At 31.6% G+C, this 24883-nt stretch overlaps 1 protein-coding gene across 1 annotated transcript in view; it reads right to left on the bottom strand.

Annotated features, from left to right (window-relative positions):
- LOC123657834 (tachykinin-like peptides receptor 86C) overlaps positions 1–16158 on the bottom strand; it is a 43019-nt gene extending 26861 nt beyond the window's left edge. The window contains exons 1-3 of the mRNA XM_045593342.1: positions 15519–16158; positions 2438–2580; positions 1707–1920 (exon numbers count right to left, since the gene is read on the bottom strand). Coding sequence (XP_045449298.1) covers positions 1707–1920; positions 2438–2580; positions 15519–15658 — 497 coding nt within the window. The 5' untranslated portion in view covers positions 15659–16158. The remainder of the gene's footprint in view (positions 1–1706; positions 1921–2437; positions 2581–15518) is intronic.
- Positions 16159–24883: the final 8725 nt, after the last annotated feature.

Genomic DNA, 24883 nt, shown 5'->3' with positions numbered 1-24883 from the left:
GGTTTTTGTTTCGTTTGCAAGCAAATTATTTGTATAAAATTTGGGTCGTAATAGATCGTATAAGCAAATTTTATAGATATATTATTGTCTGAAAACATCAAATTGCAGTTCTGATCTATTAATTAAAAATGAGTGAACACGTGTTTATGTTTTTGAGAAAATTCTAATCTTAAATGGGTGAAATAGGGGATAAAAGTATGGGTCTATCAGTTATTTCTGGAATACTGGTTAGAATCTTTAAGCCGTCTTCGATAGGCGTATGGTCAGCATTTTTGAAATTGAAGGAAATCTCTCACATCAAAATCACTGACGTTTCGTATAAAAATGCGTCCTATTTTTGAGTAAATATTACTTCACTTTTTCTTTTTTGACCCAGTTAGGTATTGGATAAAATAAATAAATAATCAAATATGTTTTTTTAGTCTTGATGTAATTTTTACGCCTCCATATATCTTAAATGTTTTGATTGCATATAACATAAGTATATATATCACTAACGATAAGTATATCACTAACGCAAATAGTCTAGTAGTTCTATCGCACGAAAGATGAACCTGAAATGTGGTACAAAGAGGTCATGAATTGTTTTAATGATTATACACTCCTTTACCCCTCCCCCTCTGAAAATATTATCTATTTATTTATTTATTTATTTAAGCATACTAACAATATACATATTTTTACATTGTTATAATAAGCACATTAGGTATACAGTAAGGCCCTTATACATATATCAATAACTAGCATGCATACCATTCAATTTTTTTTCAGCTTGCATAACACAAAATAAAACTATTAATTACTAATAAAAGGATTAAAAAGGATTAGTCAATTATCAATTTTTACGCGAGCGAGCCACTGTTATAATAGTATGATATAAAAGCTTCTCACGAGATTTATCTGCGTAAATAAACAAGTATTTAAAAAAAAACTGTCCTTGTATGCAATTCACATACGGCAAAAGTGAAACTTTTGGAAAGTAATTAATCTACTAGAAGTTCTTTTCACCGGAAATATAAAATACTGTATAATATAATCTATCTCATTTTCTTCTATACATTTAGGTATTTGTTTCTTTATCGTGACGCACTTTTGTTTCATCAAGTTTCAAATTACAACAATTCTAAAGAAATTTCACTTCAATAACTTGATCTGATTGATTTTAATGTTTAAAATTGTAACTAAGTAATTACGACTGTTTAAATCTGACACGATTGTGCCTAAGCCACGCCAGACATCTATCTGTTCTTATACAAATACTAGCTGACCCGGCGAACTTCGTATCGCCTAACACAAACTTTATCATATGGTATTAAAGTTCAAATTGACTTTTAAGTATTATCACAAATCTTTTGTATAGAAAAGTGTTGTTTTTAGACTTTTTCAGGAAATTTAAATTTTTTTTTTTTTTTTAGAATTTTTCTCTCCGTAAGAACCATCCTCGTACTTCAAGGAATATTTAAAAAAAAAGAATTAGCGAAATCGGTCCAACCGTTCTCGAGTTTTGCGCTTAGCTTCACATTCAGCGACTCATTTTTATATTATAGATATGCCATGTGCGGGGATAGAACCCATGCGGGGATGAAACCAGTGCTGTAACCGTTGCGCTACCGCTTCGTCAATATTAAATTAATTCAATTATTATACTGGATAAGTATACCTATTTCTAAACTATACTTTACAAAATGAATTGAGCAAACATTTACCTGTCCACAGTAATAGCAACAAGTGTGAAAACTCCCGCTGAAACAGTTAAGTTGGCGGTGAAATTGCTCGCTGTACACGTCACTGATCCGAAGGGCCAATCAGCTGTCACAAGAAATATAAAGTTTGGAGCTCCGTTCAGAGTTGCCATGAGAAGATCAGCGACGGCTAAGTTCACGAGAAAGCAGTTTGTCACTGTCCGCATACGACGGTGAGCTGAGGACATTCATCATGTATAAAATACACAGTCACAAATATTATATAACAAGAGATTATATTCCTATGTGTGAAGTCTACGTCTACGGTCAATGAAAATTTTAATTCATACACAAGTTTCTTGAGCCCTACGTTACATTCTTAGTAAAGAGAATCTAATAAAGACCTAATTTTATGGCGCCTTAATTTTTTCGCAACCTTCTAGGTTTAACGATCTCATTTCTAGGATTTTACTACTAGCTGATTGTTACTTTATTTTGCTTTGGGTATCTTTAATTTCAAATATTTTGGCTCCAAAAATAAGTTGTACTCGAACACTCACTTCTAATAAATAACATACAAATTAATTAATACAAGTATTGTCATTTTACAATATGGGCCGTTTCTAAAATAAAACTATAATCTCTGTATTATCCATAAACCATAAAATCTTAATCCATAAGTTTCTGCTTATTGAGAATATAAGAAATAAAGCTTTTATGATTAATTATAGTTACATGAAGACATAATTACAAACCTAATACAATCCATATAACCAAAGTGTTTCCAATCACAGCTAGGAGCAGCATCACGGCGAATACGACAAACCAGGCCAACTGACCCCACCACGGAGGACTATACGGCCTCTTTCCTAATCCCATACAATTGCCCAGATTGATTCTGTGAACAATAACAAAATTAAAATCATAAATAATTTTAACACGAAAATATTCATTCATTAAGTTAGTTAGTACTAGTTAGTTAAGTAACAATTTATTGATAATTATTAATGTAACATGATACTGTCTAATGTGCCATTATTATTATTAATGCGACGAAAACTTTATAACTTAGAATAAAAGCGAGTAAAATTATAGACACGAAAATAAAAATGTAAAAGAAATCCTCTGTTAATAAGACGTTGAAAACTACAACCTCAGATAAAGTCGATTTAATCTAACTGATATATATGTTGTTCCCTGAGCCTTGGCATAAGAATATCAAGATTTAAGTCCGGTCTAAACCAACTGAAATACAAATAATTGTATCTCTAATATCCATCTATCTATTTCTATCTATCTTTCTCTCTCTTAGAACTTTCATATTTGACTCTATAAAACTATTTATAAAATATTATATTATAATTTATAAGTTATGTTACAAGAGCATGCTTAAACACGATGGTCACAGTAGTTGCTAGTCTTATTAAAGTGTAATTAAAAATTAGCAAACACGACCGATTTTTGTATATGGTACTATTTTTATAATAGCACATGCCACATATATAATGGAAATGCGGCGGGTCTTACGTAGAATTCTGATAAGTATGATGTACTGTGTAACATGAAATAACAACATTATAAGACGCACTTAATGGCTACGTCAATGGTGGAAATTTACGGCATTCGCACCATCTGCGCACTTGTAATAGTGAAAACACGCGGCTTCGCACTTCGGGAATCTTTGCGGCCACTGTCCACTTGAGATGTATCCTCGGGCTCTTATTATTAGATAAAAATTCGATCACAAATAATAATAATTCTACTTCCAAACCTTTCCTGAAAAGAATTTTCCGCAAACGCCGGCGGGTACTTGATTATACTATTATAAGGTATCATAAACCTAAATATAAAAGTGTTTTTCTTCCACAGACACGAAAGAGAATATTCCTATTAATTCCTCCTTTGGAGTTGTATATATAAAATGCGTTCGCAAATAATAAAGGGAAGGAGATTCTTTCTTTAGCGTAACGAGATCAAACTTAAAAGTAATAAATCAAAACATAAACAATATATTGTGTTAGCTCCTAAACGAAAAAAAAAACCGTCATCGATTACATCGACAAGTAATACAATATAAGTAGACGAAAAATAGTCAAGTAGATAGGCGTTATCAAAGATTACTCATAAAGTAGTCGTCAGATCTTGACCAAATTTAAATGGAACCACAAGACAAGCATCAGATTTCTATTAAAATAAAAATCATCAAAATTATTTAATAAGAATAAAAAACTGCTACTGTCTTCTAGTGGATAAAACAGCTCACTATGTTATAGTAGATGTGGCCGTGTAACATCATTTGATCGATAGTCACTAAAGCAGTTTTATTGGATTCCGATAGATGGCGTCGCGACGAAGCAATTAACATGAGCACAGGCATTCCCCCGTACCGTCACGTAAATACGTGTCATCAAAGATTACTCAAAAAGTACTCATTACGTCTCAGTCATATTTAAATGGGACTACATGACAAGTAATAGCTTTTGATTTATAAAAGAAACGTCAAAATCAGTGCACCTAGTAAAAAGTTATGGGATATAATAGTACAACATAGGGCAACGAAAAGGCAATCAAGTAAATATGCATTATTAGATATAACTCGAAAAGTTAACCTCGAAACCTCGATTAAATTTAAATGAGACCACATAATAAGCATCACCTTTCGATTAAAACCAGAATCATCGAAATCGGTCCACCCAGTAAAAAATTCTGATATAACATACTTAATAAAAACAGTCAAATTGATAACCTTCTCCTTTTATAAGGTCAGTTAAAAAGCGAAACGTTGACAAACAAAATGTTAGTCGACCCAATACTATACCGACTAAGTTTGCGTCGCATCTAATTGGAAAGTATTACACGAAAACTTAGTCGACAATTTAATTTAATTTTACAGATGCCCCTATATTAAAATTTTCGAAGTTTTTAAGAGAACAAGTGACATCTAATTAAAACATGTCTCTGTCGTTTTTGACGGCTATTCTTTTTATAAGATCTTTTTAGAAAAAGACCAGGACGACCGACTCGTATTTAATTACTTTTCTAACTCAACCTAAAACAGCTTTTGTAGCAAGCATCATAACAAAACAAATATCAATTCAAGAGCCCACAATTTACAAAATCACAAAAAAATATTTAACTTTAAAATGAATCTATAAAACTATAAAAAAAATGGATAAAACTAAAACTGGTTTGAATTATTCAAAGAATCCCAATACCGCTATAACAAATAACATTTAATGTAGGTAATTGTGTTTGCTCGCAAACTAAAAAAAAAATGTACTCCAATTACATCGAAATGTACAAACAACATTAAATTAAATTACATGTAAATGTATCAACATAAGTAGACGCAAAAATGGTGAAGCAAGTACGCATTATTAACTCGAAAGGTACTTGTTAGATCTCAATTAAATTTAAATGAGACCAAATAACACGCACTACCTTTTGATTAAAACAAAAATCATTGAAATTGGTCCACCCACCCAAAGTTCTGAGGTAATATACATTTTTTTAAATCAATCGATTTGAGAACCTCCTCTTTTTTTGAAGTCAGATATAAAAAATGATAAAGTTAATGTTTTTTTTTAAGTTCAAATTTTACAAAATAGTGTGATAAAAAATACAGTTAACTAGCATAAAGAATCGAAATAAAACATACATTTATCTAAATACAAAACAAATGCTTTTATGAAACATAAAAAAATATAAATAAAAAATTATTGAGGGCCACAATTAAAAATCAATTATCTAGCAATTTATGTAGGTCTGATTCCGAAGCTCGGTATAAAATGAATGTGACATTTATTTGATTCTGTGAGACTGTTAACTAATATCAATTTACTGCTGAAAATTTAATAAGGGCATGAATTAATTACGATAATATAAATACGTTACGATACGATAAATAAAGATACGTTGAATACCAAGAAAATGCTTCCTGGCAGCCTTTTTAAAAATAGAAAGCGATTGTACACGTCTAATAGGCACGGGTAAAGTCGAGAAGCTTGAACAGTGAAAGATTCAGTATAAAAGGGAGAGGAGTGAGAGGGAATTCCAAGAAGTAAGCTATCCTCAGAATAAAGACCGCGTTCATGGGAATCACTAAGAAATTTAAATCGTTGCTTTATATAAGTAGATGCAACAGGGTTAAATAGCTTAAAGTAAGTTAAGAATATACGTATTCCTGCGAAAGCGAATTGGGAGCCACTTGAGTTTTTTACGGAATTCAGAGATATGATCATATTTGCGAAGTCCATATACGAATCGTATACATAAATTCTGGATTCACTCAAGTTTATTAAATCCTCTCTGCTCCTCAGTAATGTCGAGATGTTTGTATGTATATATTTACTTATATATATATGTGTGTTTAAGTAAATATAGTTGTATTCACACGTTTATGTTTCAATTTGTACACCTATACTGACAATACCATCTCCTCTGCCCCTAGGTTGCCTGGAAGAGATCGCTTTTCAGCGATAGGGCCGCTCTTTGTACTTTATGATACTCTGTTAAAATCAATCTGATACCTATGTATTATTTCTGGTTAGGTGTACAATAAAGTGTGTTGTTATGTTATGTTAAAGATACGTTAAAACGAATTTTATTAAATGTTTATAATACATACTTATACTTAAGCAACTGATTTTATTTCAAAATATTCTTTGTTCAAGATATATCTAATATACTAATATTATAAAGAGGTGAAGTTTCTAACTTTGTTTGTTTGTAGGGGATAATCTTCGCAAATACTGATCCGATCATAAAAATTCTTTCGCTGACTAAAGCTACACTATTCAGAAGTGATATAGGCTATACATTTTTTGAATATCATATCAAAAATTGACCGCTCTAGCGGGATTCGAACCCGCGTCTCCGACTGACCGTGTCGGCGCTCTAGCCAATTAAGCTATGGAACGATGTACCCGCCAGAGCGAAATTCTTGATATGATGATTTTTATTTTCGGTTTAAGCGAACCGTGGCTATATTTTATTGTTATTAAACAAAAAATTCAGTGAAAAATATAATAGTATATGTAAATCAATTCGGATAAAAACGAGCGAGATGAACACTTTCATCATCATTCATTCATTCATTTCATCACAAAAATAATTCATTCATTCATCATTCAATCATTTCATCACAAAAATAATTAACGCCCAACGATGAGGACACGCCGGGTCGCCTAGTATGAAATAAATACGAGCAGTTAATAGAAAGATAGAAATTTGCTAACGTTTTTAGTTTACGTTTTATAAAACATTACGATAGCTTATGATTTATTATATAGATACAAGACACATTTTAAATACTTAATTATGTTGTGTGTGTGTGTGTGTGTGCATGTGTGTGTATAAGTGCTAAACATATAGGTATTTAAAATTTATATCATTACAATCAGTACAACAGTCTAATTAAATAGTAAATAAATCGGGTGAATTAAATGATGTACCTAAAATAATATATACACATATACAAGACAGAATATCGTTTTTCCATTAGTATAATTATATATCATTACTAGCGACCCGCCCCCGCTTTGCACGAGTGCAATGCTGATGCTGATACTAAATATACTACAGAATCTCTTTATTTATAGTGTGAAGCTAGCTTATTTAGCTACTATTAACATAATAACAACAACATTCAAATATGCGTCGTTAGATTACACGTTGTTACAGAATGCGTTGAAGAAATAAAGGTTCACTGCTCGTTCCCCGTAGGTGATAGCTTAATATTATATAGCCTATGTGTTGACCCGACTTCTTAATAATATTCGTGCCAAATTTGAAGTAAATCCATGCAGTACTTTTTAAGTTTATCTCGGACATACATACAGACAAACAGACAAACAGACAAAAATTCTAAAAACTATATTTTTGGCTTCGGTATCGATTGTAGACCACACCCCAAATATTCTTTTAAAAAAATATTTAATGTACAGTTTTGACTTTCCTACCATTTTATTATATGTATAGATGATAAATTATTGTTGTTTTCACCTAATGAATTATTCACCTTAATGAACTTAATGAAACATTGTCAAAATCATTGCGAAGCGGTGAAGAAAATCGAATAATATCCAATACTTTATCCATACAATATATAAATGATAATCCTAACACTTCTTTTCTCATATTTCTTTATTCTCCATTTCTAACAATGTGAATTTTATTGCAAGATCGACAAAGGAAGCGTCCGCCAATGGCCTAATAATATGTACCGACAAAGAAGAAACATTTCCTCATATTTCACGTAAATGTTGGTAATAAAAATCTTCGAATTATTCCTCGTTTATATTGAATACAAAACCACCACACGTTTTGAATAAAAATACCAATTCTATATTATAAAGGAAATCAGAAGAAAACGTCCTTATTAATATTAATCTATATGTAATAAAAGTATTTTAAAAAATAAAATCATAAAATAATACATGATTTAACGTACAGAAATCTGTCTCACTTTCTCAACACTTCTATACTTTGACATTTAAACATTTCTGTATTATCCTTCACATCTGCAATTCAATTCAATCCAGTTTCAGCCTTTTGCTCATTCATAAATTAAGAATAACGATGAGAAATGAACCGAAATGGTCCAGGAAACAGAATGTGTAAATCGATAACAGATGGTTGCGAGCTTAATACTTTTGTCTGAAAAGGTCATGTTGAGGCCTCAACGACAAAACTTTTAGGGGACGTCGTGAGCAGGGTTCGCCAAACCGATTCATAAAGGTAACCGTTTGAAACGGTTACCGTATGAATCGGTTACCGATTGAAAAGGTTACCGTTTTATTTCGGTTCCAAAACCGTAATAAAACGGTTACCGATTAAACTGTAATACCGAAATATAACGTTATGTATTTCGGTTTTAAATGATTCGGAGAAGTAACAGAGGGTGACAAAATCTGTGAGCCATCGTTTGAAATGAAGAATCTGTAATGTTCCTTTGCTTTTATTGATAATGCTTGGTTTTTCATAAGACTGGCTTCTTTAACTATGAAAGTAATTAAGTTTTTTGTTTTGAATTATTCGTTATATGCAATGTAAACATTAACGCGAAAAAGAGATGAAAACTTGCTCGCGCCACGCCCGGGGCCTGTCGTCTATCACAAATAAATAAGTTTTAAGTAAAACCGAAGTAAGGAGCGAATGAGATAGAGATATGGTGTACGTTCGGACCGCAATCCGAGCTAGCGCAGCGCAGCTACAAGAACGGGAATTGCCCGCTTAAACTTAAGACGCGAACGTTATGCCTACTACCGGTTTATTTCGATACTGTATTACCGATATGATTCGGTTACCGAATGATTCTCTTACCGTTATTTTGATTCGATAAGTACCGTTTTATAAAGGTAAATAACCCATACCGGAATATCCCTGGTCGTGAGTGTGCCTGCTCAGAGCTTAAAAAAAATCTAAAAGACATAGGTACGTTTGCCAAAACAAACAAAACAGGGAAAAACTAATTATTAAAATTCAGATTAGCTCTTTTAATATTTGGTCCAAGTTTTTGTCTCTAATATATACCTAGAGTTTAATCTTTTATAAAAGCAATTCCATTAAGAGTATTTGCCTACAATTTATTCGTACACCGGCGAACTTATAATACAGAACATATATTAATTTAAGAACACCTGTAACAACTAGACAATTATCTAAATACCGATGCTTACATAGTTATTATTATGTTTGTTGTTGTACTACTTGTTGTTTACTTATGAATAAATAAATAAATAAATAATACAGTAAAAGCAAGTATTAAAATATAGACAAAAAAATTCTGAGCTGACAGTTAACTTAAAAATAAGGAAAACAAAAGAGTTTGTAACTATTTCATGATCATTTATATAAATCGAGCTGATTTGGCGAACTTCATAACGCCATAGTTCTTTTCGTGAATGTACAGATTTGTTGTAAGTTTACATAAACCTTGTCCTGGCAATAACAATTAACTAAAAAAATATATCTAATTTGGTGCAGCCGTTCGAAATTGAGCATCCATTTAAGCGATTGATCTTTATTTTAAAATATTCGATTAAAAATATATTTATTAGAATGAGATAGTAAACTCAAAAAAATAAAATTTAAGTTACCTAAATGAGTATTTAAGTACGCACATATTTTAGGACGTTTCAAACAAACGGCTTCGTCCTTCAAACGCCCTCTTAGGGTCGATTTATGAACAAGACACTCGGTCGGAAATGGTGAGACTAAAATAACGCGAACATAATATAAAAGAGTACTGTAGCTTCACCTATTTGATGATGTTAAAAGCCCATTCTTTTTATATATCATGATCAAAATATTGTTGATATAACATTCGACATGTCCTTAATTTTAATTCTTTTTTGTAATACCTATGTCGATATCTCGTTTGGTAAACAAAAAATTAGCTTAGTTACCTCTTGTCTAGATTGAACAAAAGAACTTCTACTAAACTTTATTACAATAAATTGATTCTAGTGACAATTGAAAACCATTAAACGACTCTTTTAGAACAAAACAAAAAAAAACTTTTCAAAAAACTCCTTCACGACAAAACAAACAAGCGACAAGCTACAAACATAACAAACACGGTTAAAACAATGACTACAGTGCATGTAGGAGACGAAAGTCTTGTGTTAACGTGTTGGTAGAAAGACTTTGTTTAACACACTTTTGTTCTAAGGTTTCCAGTCGGACCAGATATTGAATAGGATATTCCTTGCTGTGCCCTACCTCAATATAAGTATACTAATACACAGTAAGACCTATAACCAATAATAAATATTATTTAGTAAGAATGTACAAGGCATAAATATAGAGGCTTGCTTATTAACTAGTCTAGACTGAACAAACAAGTCACCAAATTGTCTTAATTTCTCTTCGTTTGTGAGTACACGTCACGTACAGACTATTACCAAAAAACTTTAAAGAAGTATCTATTCAAGGTTATCACGTCTAGGTATTTACTTAATTGTCTCTCAATGTGTTATATTTAACAGTTAAAATAATAACTGATTTTAATTATTGTATGAAATTAGTACATACATGATTTTCGTCAATCGTTGGTATATAAACAACGACTTTTTTATACAACTAGTTCGGTAAATAACCGTACGGCTCACCTAATGGTAAGCGATTATCGTAGGTTATAAACGTCTGCAACACCATAAGCATCGCAAGCGCATTGCCGACTCTAATCTCAATGCCCTCCAAGACCTTTGGTCACCTTACTCACCAACAGTAGCACAACATTGTTTGAAAACAGTATTATTTAAATTGTTATCTTCTGTAATGTCGAGGTACTAACCCAATCGGGCTGCTCCATATTTTAAGCAGCGAATTTTCTGCTTTGCCCTACCTCAGTCAATAAAACTTCAAAATTGAAACACGAGTATGAATTAAATACGGATATGTTAATACTTATATTTACTACTTTGTTTAAAATTAATTTAAAAGTAAATAAATTATAATGTCATTTTATTTTCACTTCAAAATTAAATAAATAGATACAATGAATTTTATCGATTGATGAATTCAAGTTTACAAATGTCTAACTAAAAAGTATACTGGTTCCTTTTTTACTTTCATCCGGGACATTGACTAATTAAACTATAACTCAAACTTATAGTCCAGTCTTACTTTATAGAATTCAGTTTTCTATTTTTCTTTTTTATTTAAAAATACTATATCATGCATCCGAAAACGTATTCATGCTAAAATTCACATACCGTAAGAGTGAATCGGAAGAAAATGATTTTAAAATTGGAATCCTAGCAAACTCGTTCCATTATTTGATTTCCGAATGAATTTGAAAACTTGCTTAGTAGAAAGTAAATAAAAACGGCGCTCAATAAAACGTGTTCATTCCATTACAAAATAATTCCCTATTTATTTGTTTATTGTCTTTTATACCGCATTGTTAACAGTATAAAAATATTGTAGTTTAGAGAAACTTCCTGTCTTCTTCGTCTTCTGGTTATGGAAAGGAATTTATATTACCTGTATTAAGAGAAATGGTATTTTTTTTAGGTACTGGGAATTCTGCTTTACTTACTACTCAACTTTGTAACTTAACTAACTTGTAACAAAACTATATATTTGTTTATTTGTTATATTTATTGCAAAGTTACTATTTATTGCAAAGTTATTTTTCTAGTACAAACTATTATTACTAAAGTTTGTCAGGACGACTGCAAGGCTAAACATATAAATAAATGCTTGTTACTCTTTCATGCTAAATCTCAAAATTACTACATGTATTTTAATAGGGTTTAATTCAGCCTGTAACATTCCACTGATGGGCATAGGACTCCTGTCCATGTAAGAGAAGTGTCAGAGCTTAATTCACTATAATACTCCACTGCGTGTTGACGACCATGTTCCCTTATATTAGTAACGATCGCTATCTGGTGGGGACCGAACCTAAAAGAACAAACACCCAGAATGGAAAAATATATTTGTACAAATACCAATATCCATCCCTAGCGAGAATCGAACCTACAACATTCCAAGTTTAGGTGCCTACACGACAAACGTACCACTCCACCAACTTATTATTAATTGATTTTTGATCAATCATTTGTTGTGACCAGCTGTAAAAAGAAGAATTTTACTTCGTAATATAAATACCGATGAATAGTAAATTATATTAGACGACCATTTATCCCAAAGTTCTCAAGACTCTTACTACGTTAAGGGCAGCCATAACTACTATTACAAACACCGCAGGGCTCGTCTAGTGTAACATAATTGATTGTGATTACAGTTTTTCAAATACACGATAATTCACTAGCTATTTATATTTGAATTGACAGCGATTGCTATCATATTTAGCCTACAGCTTGTGACGTCATACGAGACCATGTTTTTATCTTCGACAGTTATTATCTACCGAAGTCATTAGGCGATCGTGAAATATAGCAATATTGACCCTGTTTACTTAATAGAATGAAACAAATCTTCTTCGACCTTATTATTTTTAATAATTGAATCAATTAATTGTATTAAACAAAAAATTAGTCTTTGTCCTTATTACAGGATAATCTATCAGAATTTGGTCTAGGGTTTTTTGTCACTTTTTTAATATTCATTTTATAGTAAATATTTTTTTAAACTTACGAAAAGTTTTTTATACAAACTGGGTTAAATAAATTCATATTAGTACATAAAACAACAATTTGTGACCATTTACACATGAACAAAGTATCAGACATTGATGTAAATAAATGTAACAGAAACTGACTATGTAATGACTAAATATTAGGAATGACAGCTTTAACATAGTGTCTAAAACAACAAGGAAACTACGGAAAACGATAATATTGACAGAAAGGTATGGTGATGATTAAAACAAGTATTTAACATACATGAAAGTAGAACACATGTAATAAAAGTTTGCTTACAAATAATTGCCAAAAAACAGATTTTATCCGACTATCAAAGTATCGCAAGACTTTGAATACGTTCTTCAGTCCAAATTTCAAATTAAAAATGCTATACTTTCAAATTTAAAATGCGGTCCCGGTTGTTATCATTTACACCTGATAGCGATCGTTACTCATAGTAGGGAATATATCCGCCAACCCGCATTGGAGCAGCGTGGTAGATTAAGGTCTGATCTTTCTCCTACATGGGGAAAGAGGCCTATGCCCAGTAGTGGGATATTACAGGCTGAAACGATACTTCAAAACCTGTTTAATTTATACACTAATAATAATAAGTTTTTTGGAATCTTTAGTAATATTCAGAAGGATTGCGAAAGTTGTTCAAATTCCTACTTAATTGAAATACTGAATTGTTCTGGCATCGTAGTTAACACTGGCTTTTAAACAATATATAACTCTCCTTTACTGCCTGGGTAGTGCAAATATTTATATCGTTACTTTGCTAAATGAGTTTCTTTTCGAATTTATTTGAGTCAATCTTTAAACTAAGTAATGAATTTTCTTTAAATGTTGTCGTTTAAAAGGAGACTTATGATAGTTTCACGTAAAGTACTTTCATTAAAATTCGCTTCAGCCTTTAATATCTCAATTCTGGGCATAGGCCTCTTTTCCCATGTAGGAGAAGGATCAGAGCTTAATCCACGACGCTGCTCCAATCCGACGACTTAATGTACTCTCCGAGGCACGGTGGGGAGACCCACAAGGACTGCACTAACACCCAGACCACGGCAAACACCTGTATGGCCAATACAAATGTTTGTCATGTGCGGGGATCGAACCCGCAACCGCCAGCGCAACCGGCGCAATCCATGGCTGTGACCGTTGCGCCACCGCGGCGTCTTGAAGTATAATAAAAAAAATTCTTACGTCACTAAAATTTAACCTTTTTCTATATTATAAAAGAAGTCGTAGTAACATTCAAACATTTTTCCGTGTCCGAAAATTTTACAAAAAATACGAATATGATATGATAGATGATGAATGAGAAACAAATAATTTTTTTATATCATTTATATTAATACGCTAAGGTTAAATGTTTGCCTCCCTTTTTAGAAAAAAACCTCACAATTACTCCACATAAATTATATCATTTTATGATAATTGCTTTCTCTACTGGCATCTACAGCTAATAAATTTATTACTGCTTTTGTTTTTGTAAATTAATTTATTATTAAAATATTAAAGACGGCTTTAATTTTGAAACAAGGTCAAGATGATTGACAGTCGCTAATTTTTTTACTTAGCATGTAATTTTCTATGATAATAATAGTTATCGAAGATATATAATAAGGCGTCGGTACCGAGAAAACTATCTCATCTTACTACTCTCAGGTTGCGATACATAATGTACCTTATGTGAACTGTAGCTTAATGAACGCCGTACTCGTACATGTCACGCCCACAATTCACACACGTGCGCCTAGGTGCTCAAACAACTATATGACTATCTATCAAAGGCAACTTCTTTATCTTCGTCTGTCGAGTAATGTGAAGTACCGAGAAACAAGACGATTATTCCTCACTTAATAATGAATGTATAAAAGATGACTTCTTTCGAAGATCAAACGATACCATTTTATGTGACCAAGCAGGTCTTTAAAAAACTGTCTTAGAATGTCTTTAGAATTTAAATTTAACTTGATTTTTAACGCAAAATAATAAGGTTAAACAAAACATAAAGTATACTTTCCCTTACCTACCTACATACGTCTATGGAATTCTCTTCCGCTTTCAATAAGACAAGCTCCAACGCAATCTTGCTTTAAGCAACGCCTTAAAAAGCATTATAGGTACGTCGCTCATCAAGTCATAACTGTCGTGATTTGTAGTTTACTTTATATGTATATATTTATATAAGTGTATGTATATATATGTATATATGTGTGTATGTATTTGTGTTTTATATATTATATACAAAGATATTTACTTATTTATATAGAAGTTTTTTATATTTATGTAAGTCTATCATATCGTACCTAGTTTATATCTACGTATGTCTGATAATGCCTCGTATTTTTTATATTAAACATGTAAACAATTTTTTTAATGTCATTTATTATTGATTTTTCCTCCTTGATATGTGCACACTTCTAACCGCTGCTACTGTATCGTGTCCAATACCCAAAGGTTATCTGGAAGGAATCGCTACTTAGTGACAAGATCGCCTTTGTACATCTTGTAATGTATCTTTTTTTATATGGTTTATATTATGGTGTACATTAAGAATAAATAAATAATACATCTGAAATACTACAATTCTATTTACTCCTCGTATCGTTGGAAATTTTCATACACTTCATACGAATTCAAGATACATAAACTTTTAGACACTAGACGTTCAGTATACTATGATACACTCTTATAGTTATTTTTTAAGATTCATAAAAATAGTCGTACTTACTTTAGATTAATGTCTTCAAGAATTTGACTCGGCAGTAGATCTAGTATTTGTGAGACATTTAAATTGTCCCAAGACAAATCTGGACCTAGCACCTGTTGCGTGCAATTGATAAAATTCTGTATTTCTATTTCTGTGCCCATGGTAACACTATTTCACTTCACTGACATTCAACAACTATTCGTAATAATTGAGAATTCAAATTTAAAACTTTTCGTAATAATTATTTATTTAGACACCATTTTCACACAAATATAGCTAAAAACATTTTCACACTTATGAGAAATCCTACAAAACAAATATGTTATTGAAATATTTTTTTATCGCAAGTAAAAACTAATGACAAAAAAAGTCTCATTAAATTAATTAAGAAATTATTTCTTTGACGGTATTAATTTTAAGTCAATCTGTAATACTATACTTAAAAAGAGTTTTAATAGTGAAAAATAAAATTTAACATGCGACGTATATATTATTTTAATGTGCCATAATTTCATAACTTAAAATCAATAATGTTTTATTAGGTGTAAATTTATGTAAAATTATATAATGAAGCACTACTTCGGTAACACAAACGTTTGGTCTACATAACATCAACATCAACGTACATGAAGACAGCTTTGTTTAATGTTTTTCCAGTTCGCGACAACGCGTAGGTACGTATTATAATTTCATTTAATTAGAAAGGTATTTTATTACTTGCACAATGTACTTAAAAGCTTAAATTTCTTTACTCATTTTTACTATTTAGACGTGAATAAAATTGATAAAAGTAAATATGAATTAATTTTCAACTTCAATTAGTATATTAAACCGGACACAAAGCGTTACACAACAAACATGAATTAATACATGAAAATTGTTTTGTAATCTATGTTTTTGAAAAATGTGTGGGTTGAATATCATTATATATACACGGTGATTTTATAACCGTTTTGGAAACGAAATATTTTACTTTGGAATCATCTATAGTACCTATAAAAATTGATAAATCAATTGTAATGTTGATTAAAAAAAAGTTTCAATTTTAATATTCATTTTTACTCGATCGACTTGGAAAGTAGTAAGGCACTGATCATTCATTCATTATTTTATATGAATGAAACACGTCCGTGCGCGTTTCGGTTGATAAAAGTATACCTATAGGCGCGAGCTAGCGAGTACTTACGTAGATAGACTCGTTTGTCCTTCATACTTTACACGGGCTTAGGACCGTCAGAAATACCTATTTTATTTAAACTTCTTTTCGATTATTAAAGACGATTGTTCTTTTCAGAACAAATAAATTTATAAACGGACTGTAGGTATAAATTTCTGGCGTATTTAAAAAATCGGAGCTATCTACAGAATAATTAACTTACATACGTATTAACAGTTTATTTACACTATTTACACTTCTCTGTATCGAAACAACTGCTCAAAATGGAGTCCGCTGCGTTCAATACACAAACGTACACGTTTAATACAATTCTTTTAATTTTCTTAATGTGTCTTTATCACTTTTCACTTCATCAAAAGCGTCCACTATCGCAATGCGTAAATCATCACAGCTTTCATATTGACGTGTATAATTTTTTATTTCCGACCACAAGAAAAAATCCAAGGGCGTTAAGTCCAGACTTCCAGGTGGCCAAGACACAGGCCCTTCTCGACCTATCCACCTATCACTAAACTCATTGTCCAGGTACGCACGCACTACACTCGCGTAATGAGCGGGACAGCCGTCGTCTTGGTAGTACATACCTCTCGAGTAAGCTAACGGCACATCGTCTACTAACTCAGATATTATTCTCCTTAACATCTCTAAGTACGAGTTGCCGGTTAGATGACCTTCAATAAAAATAGGCCCTATTAATTGGTCGTTAATAATACCGGCCTACACGTTCACACTGAAACGAAACTGGTGATGGTTTTCTCGTATCAAGTAGGGGTTAATTAGAGCCGAGTAATGCTCATTGTGCACATTGTATAGTCCCACTTGAGTAAACAGTGATTCGTCCGTCCAGAGTATGTTGGCGTTTGTATTATTTAACAACCACTGGCAAAAGGCGATTCTTGCCGGTGCGTTGTTTATTACGTGAGCCTTACGAAAATGATACGGGTGTAATCCTTGTGTACGTAATATCTTCCGTACGAAGTTTTGGCTAACATCGAATTCTCTTGCTGCCATCCTTGTCCTCCGCCGGGGATCGCACTCGAAGTACTCAAGAACATCTTCAAACTCCGGCGAATAATAATTTAAACGTCCTTGACTTTGTTTACACATGTACCGCTATGGTATTACTGACCGACTGAAAGCCAGGGACGCGGGACGCCGACGATTACAGGTGAGCCGTCATTGGTCGACTCCGGCGCAACTCGGTAGCTTTGTTTTTATTGGCTAATACGATTTTGTGACGCAATATTAAAACGTATAGTATTTCTATTTTTAGAATTTACCTACCGTGTAGCGCTACTACTGGTTCTCACTTTTTGTCTGTAAACGATATGAATATCGACTTTGATGAAAAAAAAATTACATATATTTTTAAATTAACGTTATATATAGCTTCTGTTATTGATAAATAATTCAAAATTTTCGTTTCCAAAACGCTTTCAAAATCACCCGGTATATCATTATATGATCCGCCAATCTTTGTGGAGCAGCATGACGGATTATTTCCAACATTTATGATAGAAGAAAGCGTCTCAATTTTAAGATTATTTAAATTAGGTATGTCCAAAGTAAATTTTCTTGAAGTGAATATTCTGTACTTTACGATATTTTTTAAGTTATATATTTCTTTATACAGCTGGTGATATACGAAAAATTAAACTTTAAATGAATAATTTGAAATAATATTTTAAAGTTAGCATAGAGTTACGTGCTGTACATAGGATATGATTTTAGCTTCCATAAAGTATTTTATTACAAATAACCAAGTGTATAGTAATAAGGGTTAATTATAAATCTTAGTAGTACGACAAGCACGAAATTTTTGCGTAAATATATTTAAAAACATTTTTGTTGTGTATCAGTGCATTATGTTACTTGTTATAAACTCAGGATATAGAAAGTGAAAATTAATTAAGTACTACAAGTACTAAAAAAGTAAAGTAAGTTACTATTATGAGAATATCAAACGAGAATACGATGTTTAAATATCGTAAAAAGTTATAATTTTATTCACACTAACTGTATAATAAATAATTAATCCACCCCATACATTATTTAAAAAAAAATAAGAAAATGAATCAATCCGAGCACATTATTTCTTAGTCAAAATTTATTTAAAATATCAACAAGAAAACGTCAAAGGTTACTAAATAATCGGAACCATAACATACAATTAATTATTATTGGAACATAAACTCCTTTCTTTACCTTTGGCTTATTAAAATAATTCGCTTAAAACTGTTTTTAACTTATCTTGACAATTATTAATTGAAGTTAAATTATGTCAAAAATCAATAATAAAACTATTAAATAAGAATAAATAAACATATAATTTAAAAAAAAATATGTAGAATATTTTTTTCACTGGTACATACAAAATTTAATTATTTTTAAGATAATTACACTGAACGTGAAACTGTGCTAAACTTGGGACACTTATTAATTACGAGTATTTGCAACGTTTTGATTTATCCTAAAAGTTTTAGTTAATTAACTTTAATATACTCTTAAGGTTCTAAAAGACACCAGTACGTGGCGCGTCTTCACTGGACAGCGCCCCGGACTCGACTGAACTCTGAACTCTAGGAAAGCCGCCCTTATCTGTAATAACATTATTAAGAAAAAGGGAGTTCAAAAGACTTTCATAACAATACAACTTACTGAACTCTAACTTGAGTAAACCTATACTGGTTTTCTCCATCTTCATTCTTTTAAAAATATTCTTTTAAAAGTCCAAGACACAAAACAAAACAAATAAAACAATGCTTTTTATAAAAGGATCGACGAAATTCGATACTACTTAAGCTATGCCCATTAATAAAATTGTAGTGAAAAGAAAGTTTTTTGGGTTCCACAAATATAAATTTGTTTATATGAAGTTTATTAGCAGATTAATTAATAATGAGCCCATGAGATGATTAATAATGTGTATTAAAATGTTGTCTTTTTGTTCAAGAAAATATTCTACGTTAAAAATTTTCAAGATTTGTGTAATAACATTAGGTGATTATTATTTTGTTTCCGTGATAAGATAATTGGAAATTTTCCATTTTACCAAATTGAAGATTTACTATTAGAAAGATTTAATCTCTTATCCATTGATATTGTCAAGTGCATTCCTCTATTAAAATAATTTTCTATTCCTCAAATTAACCAAATTTAAAATTAGGTGAATCAGCTTTTAAAACACTTTTCACAGTACATGTGTGTTAAAAATGTTTTATTGCGTTACACATTATGAGCTAAATCAACTCAAAAGACGGATGGTACATCGTAATAACAGATGCTTTATTGAATAACTAGTTGCTTGTCCGTTACCGCGTATATAAACTAAACGTTTGTTGACGAAATATATCCCCTCGCATGGACTTAGAACCTTTCTGTTCTAATAATTGTGTTTGCTTGCAATCGAAAAAAAAACCGACTTCAATTACATCGACGAGTAATATAACGTAGATCGACGAAAAAATAGTCAAGTAACTACGCGTTATCAAAGATTACTCAAAAAGTAGTTATCAGATCCCAACATCAGCTTTCGATTAAATTAAAAATTATTAAAATCGGTACACCCAGTAAAAAGTTATTGCGGATTTTCAAGAGTTTCCCTTGATTTCTCTAGGATTCCATCATCAGATCCTGGTTTCCTTATCATGGTACTAAACTAGGGATATCTTCTTTCCAACAAAAAAAGAATTACAAAATCGGTACACCCAGTAAAAAGTTATTGCGGAATTTCAAGAGTTTCCCTCGATTTCTCTGGGATCCCATCATCAGATCCTGGTTTCCTTATCATGGTACCAAACTAGGGATATCTTCTTTCCAACAAAAAAAGAAATATCAAAATCGGTACATCCAGTAGAAAGTTATGCGGTATAATACAACGTAGGTCGACGAAAAAAGCGTCAAGTAAAAACGCATTATTAGATATAACTCGAAAAGTAGTTGTTAGATCTCAAATAAATTTAAATGGGACCAATTCGCACACACCACCTTTCGATTAAAAAAAAATTTGTCGAAATCGGTCCACCCGGTCAAAAGATCTGATGTAACATACATAAAAAAAATGCAGTCGAATTGAGAACCTCCTCCTTTTTTGGAAGTCGGTTAAAAAAAAGACACCGCACACCGGTACGACCGTCTGTGACAAATAATGCAAAAACGATGAAAATTTGTTGTAAAATAATATTCGCTACGCACATAGAACATTTCATCAGTTAGTTCAGTCCATTGCAGTCCACTGCTGGGCATAGCTCTCCCCAAGTTTCATTCCAAGATAGAGCAAATAATTTCGATAATAAGGCGTAGTATAGAAAAGACACGACGAAGATTAATAGGTACACTAAAAATGATAATAAAATTTTTATGACCATAGAAAGATTAGCTAGGTATGTTTAGTTAGTTATCGCTTAATCTAGAACAACACTTTTAATGTATAATAAAATTGTTGTGTCTAAAAAAACTGTATACCTATATCAACACACAATAAGCAAAGAGTATCGACTACATGTCCAATATTCTTCATATCTTAATATTCATATCATAATATAATATTCATATCTTAATATAATATTTCATCAAAATGAAAACAACATAAATTATCCAACTAAAAGCTAAGCCTCTCATATTTCTCTAGATTTACTTTTGTACCGAATATTTTGTTAAAGTGAAAAATTGCCTATACTAATAACACTGGTATACAAATTATAAACGTTTTTTTTTTTTTTTTGTCATACGAAAGCTTTCATCAAATTTGAAATACTATATTCGTACAATACTTTGATTAGTCTCTCTTTTCTGCTTTCTTTTACAAGGGTTGAGTTTTCGATTTCTGTCCTGATTCTGGATGTATTAACCTATCTATTTATTTTTAAATTTATTATTTATACGTAAGCATATTTGTTTAAAGATAATTGTGTTTGCTCGCAAACGAAAAAAAACCGACTTCAATTACATCGACGAGTAATACAACGTAGATCGACGAAAAAATAGTCAAGCAACTACGCGTTATCGAAGATTACTCAAAAAGTAGTGATCAGATCTCAATAAAGTTTATATGTGACCACATGACAAACATCAGCTTTCGATTAAATGAAAAATTATTAAAATCGGTACACCCAGTAAAAAGTTATTGCGGATTTTCAAGAAGTTCCCTCGATTTCTCTGGGATCCCATCAGCAGATCCTGGTTTCCTTATCATGGTACTAAACTAAGGATATCTTCTTTCCAACAAAAAAAGAATTATCAAAATCGGTACACCCCGTAAAAAGTTATTGCGGATTTTCAAGAATTTCCATCAATTTCTCTGGGATTCCATCATCAGATCCTGGTTTCCTTATCATGGTACTAAACATGGGATATCTCCTTTCCAACGAAAAAAGAATTATCAACATCGGTACATCCGGTAGAAAGTTATGCGGTATAATACAACGTAGGTCGACGAAAAAAGCGTCAAGTAAAAACGCATTATTATTTAACGCGCATTATTATTTAACGCGTTGTTAGATCTCAAATAAATTTAAATGGGACCAATTGGCATACACCACCTTTCGATTAAAAGAAAATTTGCCGAAATCGCTCCACCCAGTCAAAAGTTCTGATGTAACATACATAAAAAAAAAAAAAAAATACCGTCGAATTGAGAACCTCCTCCTTTTTTGGAAGTCGGTTAAAAAAATGTATGTATATCTATTCGGTCAAGTAATATTTAAAAAACAGGCATTAAGTTGCCTAATTTAGGAACAGAGCTATTTAACTAAATTTATTTATTTCAAATATACTACCGCCACATGATGCTAAAAAAAGACACGCTTTATTTTTAAGATAGCAAAACATATATTTCCAGTAAAAATACTAAAATCATCTATACTCGTGCAAGTACTACGGACCTTATTATAAATTTCTGTATTTCCGCCGGGAGTGTTGGGCTTCCGGCGTAGACAGAACGTGCACGGACTACCCACTAAAACCCAGCGGTACACTCATCTTTATTGTGGAACGCCTTGTGATCGCTAACGCATGCAACCGTGACGCCCCGACGGTAGGGCCGCCTGAAGCTCCTTGTAGACCTTAAGTTGTCAGCAGTAGTCATCATTTTTGATCTTTATTTCCCTTGGTAACGCCACTCTATTAAGAAAACGTGATGTAATCTCTTACCTTGGCCGTCTACACTATTTACTAATAACTGCTTAATAGTCACTAGAATCCAGAATATGTTTTTCAGTAGTAAGTTTATCTTTTTATTATAAGTTCATCTATTAAACTTTCTTAATTTACCACTCTCCTAAGAAATTTTAAACAACCTCAACAAAACTGCTCCGATTAACTTGTCATGATAATTCTTTTAGTTCTTAGTTCTTATCTTTGATAAGTTTCCGTATTTGAAGCCGAGAAATATTCCCTCTTTAATTTTTCCATCGCCGAGTCTAGTCACATTTTTATTTAGTACTAGCTTTTACCAGCGGCCTCGCTCGCATTGATTTTTTTTTTTTATAAAAAAAGAATCCGATGCTACTACTGTCCGATGTCTTATACCTTCAAGAATATAAAAATTTCCATGATGATCGGCTAAGTAGTTTTCGCGTGAAAGCGTAACAAACAAACTTACATTTACATTTGTAATATTAGTAGGGATACAAGGATGACTCAACATTCTTGTAAATATAAGTGCTTTGCTACATGAAATTGGGTGCAGTACCATATTCGCCTATTATTACCCGATGCCAAATCTGGGCATCTTATTATATATAATTTAGACTTTTGATGCTGTTTTGTGAGTCAAACAAAAATAACTATAAGTAATATTCATTCATTCATTCATTATATATATGACTTGCAATAGCGCCAAACATAACTAATGTGATCAACTTAATCTGGTCTTTAACTTTGTCAAAATCGTATATCAAATGAGAAAGGGCATGTTATTTTAGCCCAACTTCATTTAAATGCCCACATAAAAAAAAATCAAACATAATAACGTGTAGGTAGGTGTATAAAAAATATATGCTAGTAACTTAAAAAAAGCGATATAAACTGAATAGTTCTTTGTTAATTATGAAAGTACATTAACGGAAACAAAAGTATATATAATCATAGTTTGCTTATCAAAATAGTATTTAAAAATACGAGTATAAAACTATATTGACATAAATACAATTATCGAAAAAGATCAATAACCAAATATATTATACGTAGGTTATATAAAGCTTAAAATTGCTTTATATAGTAAACTAGAAGATATCACACAAATGTTAATTTAAAGTTCCATACTGCAAGTAAGTACTCGTGTTGCTCAAAGTCTAAAGTTACGTTACAAACTTTGGTTTTCATACTGAAAACTTAACACTTTTCACTTTTCCTGAAATTGAGCATCAGCTTTTAATAAATAGTATTACATTACGCTTCAGCTTGTAATATCCCATAGCTGGGCATAGACCTCTCTCCCCGTGTAGGAAAAGGATTTGAGCTTAATCTACTAAGCAGCTCCAATGCGGGTTAGCGGATATATTTCCAACTATGAGTAACGATCGCTATCGGGAGCATGAGCATGATAACAACCGGGACCGACAGCGTGCTCTCCGAGGCACGGTAGGGAGACCCACGAGGACTAACAACCAGACCACAATACATAACAACAGTGTCACTATCTATAAGATAGTACCAAGCTATCGAACAAACTGGTAAATATATATAATTAACGTCAATAAATTTAGTAAAATCTTACCTTGACTTTCTATATAAAATACGAAGAAAGTTTTTGCCCGACCTAATACGTTCCAGACGAAATCTTTATCTATCAAATTTAATTCTAGGGCAGACAGAGACTAACTTCTTAATATATTGTGTTTATCGTATCAAGTTCCACATTTGCGAATTTATCAGACTCATAAATTACAACTTTAGTGTTTATCTTACAGATAATAGTCACAACATACAAAGCAGTATTATAATTACAACATAATAATATCGAACCGGGAATCATATGTTTGTTTATAATCGCTAATCTGGAGTCTAGATTATCTAGATACGAGACAGCTAAACCGATTTCAAAATGTTTAGATATTTCTAGGGTGTCAGACTACATCCTCAAACAGATATAGGGCTGGTATCAGACAGATTGCTGTTAATCTTGAACCTAACATTTTCGATTTGCATTGGAATTAATATATGTTTCGTGTACTTTGTTTGCATTTTTTCTTTTTGTAAATATCATTCA

Source organism: Melitaea cinxia, chromosome 11, assembly GCF_905220565.1.
Source record: "Melitaea cinxia chromosome 11, ilMelCinx1.1, whole genome shotgun sequence".
NCBI classification, from domain to species: Eukaryota; Metazoa; Arthropoda; class Insecta; order Lepidoptera; family Nymphalidae; genus Melitaea; species Melitaea cinxia.
This window is presented reverse-complemented; position numbering and strand designations above follow the sequence as displayed.